We start from the raw sequence: 11,168 nt of genomic DNA, 5'->3' as shown, positions 1-11,168 counted from the left end.
TTGGTAACCCTAGTATGCTTTTATCGCTGAAGAAAACCGAGGTCTTTGTTGATGATAGACGAGGCTTTTCAAAATTTACTTTATGTGTTGCACACCCATGAGTTCTTCATCGAAAGCTACTCTTGTTAGCGCTGATAACTTCCATTTCCTCTCTGGTCAGCTGAAGCTAATTAGAGCTGCTGTTTACTGCAGAAGTAATCAATAGCTGTCCAGAGTGGATCACACGGAATCAGACCCCTATGGAATTAGTCCAGTTTAGATACAGAGAGATACTTTAATTTAAACAAAATATGCTCAGTGACAGATATATTCTCATAGCTGACACATTCCAAATATTCCAACACACATAATGTGTTTTTCAACCCAAGAGTCTTGATGAAACTTTTCACTTATCAAACACTGTTTGGCGTTTGATGAATTTCCCTTGAAAATATTTGGAAGTGAAAAAAGTCAGTACTTAGTATTATATATTTGTGTTTATTAACATTTGAATATAAATGCACTTCAAATACCAAGAGAGCTAAAAGACTACGCCTTTAACTTGGATTTAATAGATTTCCCCCCAGTAATCTGATTGATTCTTACAAGGAAAGCATCAGTGGGCAAAGGGGATCGGTATGAAATGTGCACAGGGGACTCCTCCTCCAACCCCTCCACTGATGTGGAAAGAAAGCTAATGTTCCTTTCCTTTATTCAGTTTTGGAGAAACGTGACACTAGCACTCAATCATTGTTGATTCCGAATCTTGCCACCGAGACCCAGACTCCGAAAGTGCACTTTAGTGTAAGGAAGAGGACCAGGGAAGATGTTCAGCTACCAAAGCCCGAGGTCCGATAACAAGGATCCTGTTTCAGTTCTGTTTATCTGGGCCCACTAACTAGTCTCTACAGACCTAATGCTGAACCTCTTGATCCACACACCTTCCTTCTTTTTTGCATAGTCACAGTACATCCTGGAGGACATGCAACAAGATGCAAGTAGATTCCTGATGATCTTCAGACCAAACAGCTCTAAACAGCGACCAAGCCATCACAGTTGGGAGTAATAACAATCCTTAGGGAAAGAACTGTGTACCCTGGGATGGAATTGTTTGAAAAGAGAAGGTGGGACACTCCCCCTGCCCCCCCCCCCCATTCCAACCAGCACTGCCTTTGTCAGTAACATGAAAACCAAAGTACTGGATTCCGTTACCTGGCAATGTGCCATTAGATGCTGCGGAACATTTACAAGTGGCCGCTGGTTTCCTCACAGGTGTATGTACTTGCTTTTCAAGAAATTATAGAAGACCAAGCCAGGTTGCTCTGCTTCCTCCTGCCTGTCCACAATAACATGATGCAGAACTTTCTGCTAAAGCACAAGGCTGCTCGGGGTCAGCTTTTGAAGAGTTGTATTTGTGAAGTAAATACTGGGGATAACACTGTTGCATGTGAGGAAAACGAGCTCCATGAATTTTGTATTAAACCATCAGTAAAAAATGAAGACAATATCATTACTTTCAAAATATAGAAAGCCAATAGTTGAAATCATTTAGTAGTAAAATTTTTTTCTACATATAACCTCATAGGTGTAAAGAGTATGACGGTGAAGCTTGAGCTATATGTGACTCTTGTTAGTTTAAGGGCTTCTCACTAAGGTAAGGCTTAGGATAGTGCCATTCAATGACCAAGATACTGTGAGGTTTCAAGCTCACACTCACCATTGTGACTCAAAGACACATACTACATTTGGAGGTGACAGGTGTTTTTTGTTTTGTGGGAGAGTGCAGGACTGTTTACGATACACAACTATGAGCAAGGAAAATGCTAGTACATATAGAAAGGTGAGCATCTGTACAAGCTTATTTTCACAAAGTCTACCCTTGGCGAGAATCTTCACTTTGTGACAAAAAAGCTTGGCATCCAAGTCTGTGTCATTAGAAATCAAAGCCATTACATGAGAGATGGAAGATTCTTTAGAAATACTAACTCATTCTCTGGCTAGTACAGGCCAGAGTTAAAATTGTTAAAACCATTATCATCCTTATCACCATCATCATCATCCCCGTCATGACAAACATGACCCCGGTTTGTTTTACAGCCATTTCAATTATAGCATGCCCCAATGCCTTTTGAGTTTAGAATGAAGCACTGCATCAACTATTCCACAGAAGCTCCTAAGTACCACAGGAAGTTTTCTTTAAACAAACAAACAAACAAACAACAAAATTCCAGTTGAATGAAACCGTTTTTGCAGTGTCTCAAACTGAGCTCCTAAAACTGGAATTTCAGAGAAACAAGAGAACAGGAAACAGATAACTTGTTTTTTTTTTTTTTTTTTGTCTTTTTACATGTCCATAGTGGTTTGTAAATGCAGCTACGATGCTTCTGCTGAAGTTAAAGATAAGAGGGTGGACAGGGCTGGGACCACCAGAACCAGCAGTGAGCTCGGATTGCAGCCTGGGGAAGCAGCCACTGATTTTATGGTTATGTGGCTGGAAGCACCAGCGAGACCATCCTTCTCATAGTCACGCTGTAAGAAAGAATGTTTCCATTATCATCCACTACGTGTATTTCTTTCATCACAGTTACATTTTAACCGCAGTCTCTCTCCTCCACCCCTCACCCTCACTGGCTGTATCACTCCCCAAAGCTGAGCCAAGATTTTCCCCCTGGAACTTCAATTCACTGACTTGTAGTTTTTATGGAACGGAACCACAAAACTGGGTAATTTTGATAATCTGTCTGGCCAATGCTTACTTTTCACTCCAGTTATGGATTATTTAAATCCACCAGGGGATAAGATTTGAGCTCAGGTATCCATGCCATTCTCTACTCCCACTCCCTAGATCCCCCGGTGACTGTGTAACATGAACGCTTCTCCTTCTGGATACCATCACTTGAGAAGGAATGCTCCCAGTCCCTCCCATTAGGGAAGGAGGACAGGAAGAATCACCTCGGAAAACATGCCCAGGCAGAGATGTATGTCAAATAGCATCCAGGACAGGCTGCGCAGGCAGGAGCCTTTCCCTCCATCAGCCAGTTCAACCCCAGATTTTACGGATGAGGACTCAGACAGGGCAAGGAGCGTGCTCTGCTTGTCAGTGGGAGAGCCCAGCCCAGAACCCGGGCTTCTGGACTCCCAGCCAGCACGACCATCTGGCCCCGGGACTGTCTCTTCCATCTCCCCTTCGCCGGCGCCTGCTCCATCCCATAGTGTCACATCCCCACACAGTGACCTAGAATGGTCACTTAATGGAATAATCGATCTTCTCACCTGTAACTGGGAGAGTGCTGGGACCAGCCCTATCTACATCTGGAAGGCTCTGGATGGTCAAAGGAACTGTGGCTACAGGACAGCTGGGCGAACACTGAGAGCTTCCTGCATCTTCTCTGTGCCAATGTTTTTGCCTGACTGTGATCACAGAGTCTTGGGGCATTGGAAGGATGGTGTTTGAACTCGGCCCAGCTCAGAGGTGAAGATCTGGGGACCCCCACTAGGTTCCCACCTTTTGCACTGTGATCTGGAGTCTGTGCCTTGCTCAAAGGGCAGAGGGACATGGAGGGCAGCAGCTTAGCTTTATTCTGGACCTTAAACCTTGGTGTCTCTGAGCCCTTCACAGACTACCTTACCCTAGCAGCTCAAAGGCTATGTCTCTATAAATGAAGAGAGACCCAGAAAGAAACATAACTTACGTCAGAAAGACAGAGGTGCGTACTGCCCGACACATTGGATTTCAGCTTCTGAGCCTGAGAGAGAGAGAGAGAAAAAAAAAGCTCATACATATAATGTGGAAGAGTAATTACTGATGATCCATTAACTGTCTAGGGCACTGCCATCCAACAGAAATACATGAACCACAAGTGTCAGCCACAAGGGTAATTTTAAATTTTAGGAGCCACAGAAGTAAAAGTCAGGTTAATATTTATTTAACCCAGTATATGATCATTTCAATAGGTAATAAAAATAAAAATTATTAATGAGATACTTCGCATTCCTTTTTTCATATTCAGTCTTCAAAATCCGGTGCGTCTGACACAGCACATCTCAATTTGGACTGGCCCCATTTAAAGGGCTCCAAAGCTACCTGTGGCCAGTGGTTAACTGTAGATGCAGGTCACTAAAGAACATTTTTTAAATGATCACTCATTTATATTTCTGAATGCTGATTTTTGAGAACAGTCTTCTTGTAAGTAAAAATGTTGCAACAAAAATTCCCATTCATCAGTACTACAGAGCTAGGTCTTCCTGAAGCTTGTTTGTTCACTCATTTATTTCTTGCTCCATTTGAAAATTACTTCTCAAGTGCCTACTATTTTCTAGGGCTGAGCAAGCAATGAGGAACAAAAATGATGTGTCCCTGAGTTTCTGGGGTTCCCCTCTAGTGAGTAAATCACTCCCTGCCTGGGAGCTGAGGCACAAGGCAGGGACTCTACGAGATGAGTACCCTCAAGAAATTGTGCAAGGCATTCCAGATCTTCAATCCTAAAATTTGAAAACTGCTCCCAGGGTGGTCGCAAGGAAGTTGAACTGTGAAGACCATAAGCTCCCTATTTCCCCTCAACTAGAACAATTCTATGCTGGGCTTCTATCTGAGACTTTAATTGAAGGACAGGATCTGTTGCTCAAACAACTATGCTGGAAACACTTCTGAAGGCTACTGACTCAATACAACCCTCTCCTGTTATAAAGGAGTACAATTAGAGCCCAGAGAAGTTAAGTGATTTGTTCAAGGTCACACAGCAATTTATAGAGTAAGGCCAGGTCTCTTCAACTCTTGATTGAAAACGTGCTTTTTCCTGCTTTACAGTGTTCCTCCCAGGCAAACTCAGTGTGCTTGATGCTTCACTCCCCATCCTCTCCAAAATCCACATGAAGAAACTCTCCCCAAATCCCTCCAAGTTAGGAGTCCTTTGGCAATGACAGAGATCATTTTCCAACAGGGTGAGCCCTGGTGAAGCAGCACACCTAAGTCAAGGAATATCCAGGTGACCAGCTCTGTGTGAACAGCACTGGTAGACTAGACTTCCTGTTGCAGGAAGACTTTTTCTGCAACTAGCATGTTCACCCAAGGAGTAATTTACTGACCACAGTGCTACTAGGGGGGCATCATAATCGTTGTCTATATATGCATATGCCAGCTGTGAATATGAAATAGAAACCTTTAAACAGGCATCAAGAATAAGACACTGTAAAGCATCCCTGGGCTGTTAAAAGGTCACTAAATGTTATTTATAAGAAGATCAAAAAGGGAATTGGAAGAGAAATTGAACCTTACTCAAAAGTCTACTTTTAATCTATATTAATAGCAAATATGGTCCATTGACTTGTTAACCTACAGAAAATCACACACAGAACTTTACATGTTTTATTTCTGTTCCAGACTGGAATTGTGCCCAGATACCAAAGGGGCCCTAAAACATCACATTCTGCCTTTCTTTTCTAGGACATAATCTACAAAGGCTAAGGGCCTTTGCATAAATAGGTTCACTAAATTGTGCAGAGAAGGCAGCATGCCTTCAAGTTGTTTCTATGCTGAGGTCACAGCTCAGCTGCCCTCACCACCCCAGATCACAGTGGCCTCTGGGGGCCCTAAGGGCTGGGTAGGCCTCCTTCCTCTTTGTTCTGTCTGATTAGTACCAGAATGCGATTTTACCTGTCATATATAGAATCGGGGCTACTCACTAGCTACACTTCTCGGTCTCCCAGGAACCTGTTGAAACACTAGTATAATACCCACCATGATTAAATGACCTCAGCAGGGGCTTCCATCAACAGACTAGAAAAGGCCTCTATCCACAGATTTTCTTAAGTGGACTCTGTATCTGTAGAGATAGATTTCCAACCCTTGGTGGTCACTGGGAGTTTCTTGTTGTGTACAGGATTTAGAAGCATGCAACCAGGTACACATGCATGGGTCTAAATTCCCATGCTCTGCCCCTCCCTCTGGGACTGGCTGGGATCACTGTGCAATCACACAGGAAAATGCATCTGTGCCAGCTCTCAGTGTACAAAGACACTGGGCTCTTCTTCCCACAGAGCGGGTATCCCATTAGCCTCTCTATAAAGGAAATGTTAACATCTGGCCTTGCCACCCTGCAGCATCCTTGGTCCTGAAGATAGCTGGAGGCAGCAGCCCCCAGGCTCATCAAGCCCTGAGGACTGTTCTGGTTGGCACCATGGGATGAGCTGCTGAGCAGAAATCATGATGTGCAACCAGGCCCCCATGCACGCTCTGAGAAAACTGGTCTCTTCTGTCGAACCCCTTCCTAACCCACAGAAGTGCTCAGAACTCCCGAGGCTGAGCAGTCCATACTCGGGCCTTTTAGTACTCAACTTACATGGTGTGTTAACCCACCTTCCTAGGGGGATGTCTGGGAGCCCGGGAAGCCACTGTGGCTGCAGAACGGAGGTCCACAGCAACCCTGGAGTTCTGCCTAAACCTAGTGCCGACCCCAGTAAGGTCTGTGAGACTGATTCGAAGGTGAAGGGCAAGGGTACCGGTTATTGGAGTGGCAGGGGAGGGTAGAACGGCACAGGGCTAACAGAATCAAAGGATGGCATGTAGACGTTGAGATCTCTTTAAATCCCACGCCAGGCCTATGCTGCCTTTTAAGAGACGAGGGGCAGCCTATGCTGCCAAGACTGAAGGGCAGCAACTGCGGGCAGAGCAACCTCCTGCTGGGCGTCCAGGGCTTCCAACGGTGCGCGAGCTGCAGATGGAGGGGCAGGGCTTGCGAATTTACCCGATGCACATCTACCTGGCTGCATGCTTATAAATCCTTAACATGGGTGAGACTCGCAGTGACCATCAAGGGTCAGAAACCTACCTCTGCAGATAAAAAGTCCACTTAAAATCTGGTTCTTACAGCTCATTTTAGAAGCTTTAGCCACCTGTTATTTCCATATTCTAAGGGCTTTTATCCTGAGTATTTTTGAAAATATCATCAAGCTATCACGGTCTGGCTAGCTAGGAATGACAAATGCAAGCAGATAAAATTACAGGGCTTTCCCCCCACTTTCAACAATCACAGAGAGTACGTACATGCTTTAAACGATGCCTTTTAAGATGAAAATTGGGAAGGCCCCAGAAAAATAAGAAAAAGGAAATAAAACCTTCTAAGCTGAAACCTTGTAAGGTATAAGGCACGTCAGAAATTGGAAGACCACATTTGAATCTCTAACCCAGGGTATTATAATGGAATAATAATGCTGAGCCCTGCGGCCTGCTGATGGGATGGACGCACAGGAGCACAACACGGAGCTTAGCCAGCCTGTCTATCTGGACACCAAACCTTATGTTTGTGGTTTTAGAGTACAATGTCTCTTTAAAAAGAGAGATTAAGAGAAGAAAAGGGAACATAAATTTGATTTTCCCCAGTCAATTTGAAACACTGGTACAGGTTGAAAAAAATGAATTATTTAATCTCTTTTATGAAAGAGTGTTTCATAACAGCTAATTTATGGTTCCAGGGTATAGGGGAGGCCGCCTGATTCCGCATCAGCGGAAACAACAACAAAACGCAGCACTGCAGGGTTTGCCATCTTGGGAATGGGAAGATGAAAAGGATCCTGGAGAATCCTGCGAGCCTGGTCCCAAGCCATTAGCCCTCCCCTTCCCCTGGAAAACCGGGGAACCCCGCTCTTTAGGCACTCCGTAACCCTCGACTCTCCACCAGTTGTTGCTCTTGTGTTATAAAATTGTCACCGGTGGTCATCCAGAAGTCTAGGCACGTCACGTAATAGAATCTCCACTGCACTGTAATTGCAGGGCCAGACCTCACCAGTCCCTGGCACCAGAGGGTTAATAAATGCATTAAATGCTGTTAACCTTTGCTACCTGGAGTCAGAGCAGTGACTCTCCTGCCTTTTACTCCAGTGATTAGCATTTGAAAAGCCTGCCACGGTGCCAAAGGCTTTCCTGTACAAAACACACGGGTGTACACTTAATTTATAGCTCTCGGTCGAGCCCGCGCTTCGGCCACCACTTCTGCACACGGCTTCTGCTTGCAGCAGGAGCTCCCTCCCCGAGCCTCGAGGACGGGTCAGGCTGGCAGGCAGCACACTCGCTCTGTGTACGGTATTAGAGACTTAAAAGCGCACCCGCTTGCAGCCCGGCCTTTGTGGCCCCAGGACTCCATTTCTGTATAGAAGCCAGCGTTTAATCTCAGGTTTTTAGGCAGCTGTCAGCCGGCAGGACATGGAACATTTCTCTACTCTCCTCCCTGCATAAGAAAAGCCCATTTCTGCTCTACCTCCAGAAAATGAAACCAGCGGAAGTTGCCCAATCCAATAGCAACAGACTGTCCAGGCTGTAGCCAAATAGTCATAATTAATGATGCTTCTGGTTCTTTTCTCCCTTGCTTTACTGATTAGAGAGATTTGCTATATTAGGAACCTGTTTGCTTAATGACAGAATACAAGCAATAAACAGAAATATACAGACTGTAAAACGCAATCAACTTTGCTCTCCAGCACTCTGTAAGTACCTAGCCACATCTATCACAGTTGTCAATACCAGTTTATTAGCATACTAGTCTCTTCTGCACGATAAATCAGACTGGCGCTGGGGAAAACCAATGTACAAGTTCTTCCCCAAATAGTCCAGAAACGAAAGTCCAGAATTCAAAGCCACTTCTCAACACAAATCCACACAGCTTACATTTTCCCAGAAGGGAAAACATAGGAAGGGAGGTGTCCATCTAATTCTGAAGCAAAGTAATGTGCGTCAGAATTTGCATTTTTCACACTTCAATAAAATAGCTTCACCTGATTATAGACTTTTATGGGTAGTACTTACCATATAACAATTCTATTGCATAATTGATATGTATTTGCCCAAGTTAATTTCTGCCCATAAAAAAAGACAGAAAATAGAAGCTGCCCATTCGTGACTCCAAGCTGAGTAATGGTGGTCTGCCAAGTGCCCTGCGGCCTTATAATCTTTTCAACTTTTCTGACTTGGCCTGTTGACTTTGGGAGAAACAGGGGAGGTTTTATTACTGGTCTGGTCATAAGCAGTTAGCCAGCCTTTCTAAAACCCCCGTGACTCTATTTTGAAACTCACCTTTCTGGTGATTTGCTTTTCTTACAAACTTGGTAAGAACCACTTGCAACCACTGGCCTGAATGATGTGCAGTTAAGTCAGCTGCGGAAAACAAGTGGACACATAAATAAGGCCTGCTCTGAGCCCCTGGGCTTCGGTGTTTGTCTTCCAGAGCCTGTCCTCCACAGGGGAGGGATCCATTTTCTCGAAACTGATTTCTGCCAAGCCCCAAAGGACAAGGGTACAGGCCAGGGCAGCAGACGAGGGGTTGAGAGGAGAGCGAGAAGGGGTGGGGAAGTTAGTTCTTGGGCAGATTTTCTACCACCAAGCCTGGAACTGTCTCGTTCCTCTACCTACTCCCTCGCCAAGGCACCCTGCATACATTTTGCCTGCATACAAGGTCATAGATTCCTGGCACCGTTGGGATGTTCAGAGTCTGTACAATTTAGGTTGAGCTTAGGGCCAAACCTCTAGCAGAAACCCTCTTAGTGGACAGGATTGGACATTGGGCCTGTAGGTGACTGGCCAATTGAGAAAGTAAGTTAAAGCAGAGAATCATTTAACATTTTATTTTAAATCTAAATGCTACTTATTCCCAATTTTTACATACCTGACCAAGGCTGCTTTTTTTTTCCCCCAAAGAAGGGGTCTGTCCTTTGGAGTTCCTGCTCTTAAGTTTTGCATCAATTACACTACAGAGCATGGTTTCCAATTTCTGGTTGCAGTGTTTTCCAACTGGGAGTGAGGTTTGTTAGACACTTGCAGAGGGGTTTAAGTGCAGAATCTCTTTCCATTTTTATAATTTTTCCCAGTCTTTTACAATTGTGTCACTCACATCCAATCCAACAGCATTTTTTAAAAAGGAATTTGCCTTAAGCCTTTTCTAACGATTCAACTTTGTTTTCATTGAAACGACTATGTTTTCTTTTGCACTCATATTTCAACCATTCAAGTAATATTTCATTAAATTATATATGCAAAATAACAAATACAAATGGCATAAAAAGGTCTGAGAATGAACATACTTCACCCTGGGTAAGCCTGCATCTTACCAGGCGAGGGCAGAAGGCTGAGGGCTCCAAGTGTGCAGAGCAAGAGGCCCTGCTAGCTGGCAGCACTCAGTGTGCCTTTAATATTACAGGCGACTAGAGAGGTTGGCTTCTCTGGTGAGTTAATTAAATGAGGGTCAGCAGGGGGAGCTTCTACCATAACTTAAACCTGCTCCTGGTGCGGGCTGGGCTGGCAGGTACGGTAAAAAAAACACAGATGAAAAGGCTTCTAGTCCTGGCTTCTCCAGTATCCAAGCCGTAGTTATGATCCCTGTCCTGCTGTCTGCCTCAAGGACTTGCTATGAGAATCAAATGTGATACTCTCCACGGAAATACTTTTAAAATTCAAATCGCAGTTGATGTTCTCTTAGACTCTCGGTTGGTTTGTCTACATCAACTGCAGTTCTTATGCGATGGGGGGCAGGAATGGGAAAAACGCAAAAACCCTCAAGCTATTTTGTTTGTGAAGATTATACTGGATGTAACTGGTTCAGGATCTTCCACAATCCCTTGGATTTAAAAATGAATGCAATGAAAGAGATACAGTCCAGTAAGATACATCAACAGTCCTCCATTAGCTAAGCAGTCCCTGGGGCTTCCCAGTCAGTCTCCAGCACACCATAAAAAGGATGCCTGCAGCCTGGCACTTGTAATTTAACACTAATGGCAAGATGGCAAGGAGCGCTGTGTGCAGACATGGTCTACAGCAGGCAGATAAATGCAGTGCTCTAGCTGAGTTTTCCTCTTCTTTTCATAACTTCCCAGGATCATTTTACACTTTTCCCTAAGTTGGGGCAAATGCAGTTTGCAAAATGTATCAGAGAACTGTGTGTTTTTGTTCATAGTTAACTTGCGTGATTAGTAAAATATTCATATAAGAAGCAATTATGGGCAGTATTTTAGAATATTACGCCCAATTAACAATATCTGAAAGACATTTTGGGTTGGGGTAAGGCAGTGTTTTGTAGAGCACACATTCAGTAATCAAGGTATAAAGGCAACTAGGGGGACGGCTCTAAAAAGAAACATTTGTTTTCTCAAAATGTGCAGTTGGAAATGTAAATGGGCAAGAGCAACAGAGAAGATTCATTGATGTC

At 44.2% G+C, this 11,168-nt stretch overlaps 1 protein-coding gene across 7 annotated transcripts in view; it reads right to left on the bottom strand.

Annotated features, from left to right (window-relative positions):
• Window positions 1–254: 254 nt before the first annotated feature.
• The window catches only part of GFRA1 (GDNF family receptor alpha 1), a 207,632-nt gene continuing 196,718 nt past the window's right edge, over window positions 255–11,168 (bottom strand). For all 7 annotated transcript variants that reach the window (XM_037804732.1, XM_037804727.1, XM_037804733.1 and 4 more), the window contains 2 exons: window positions 3,672–3,725; window positions 255–2,508 (listed from right to left, as the gene is read on the bottom strand). In XM_037804732.1, coding sequence (XP_037660660.1) covers window positions 2,353–2,508; window positions 3,672–3,725 — 210 coding nt within the window. In that variant the 3' untranslated portion in view covers window positions 255–2,352. The remainder of the gene's footprint in view (window positions 2,509–3,671; window positions 3,726–11,168) is intronic.

This window comes from Choloepus didactylus, chromosome 15 (genome assembly GCF_015220235.1).
Source record: "Choloepus didactylus isolate mChoDid1 chromosome 15, mChoDid1.pri, whole genome shotgun sequence".
NCBI classification, from domain to species: domain Eukaryota; kingdom Metazoa; phylum Chordata; class Mammalia; order Pilosa; family Megalonychidae; genus Choloepus; species Choloepus didactylus.
This window is presented reverse-complemented; position numbering and strand designations above follow the sequence as displayed.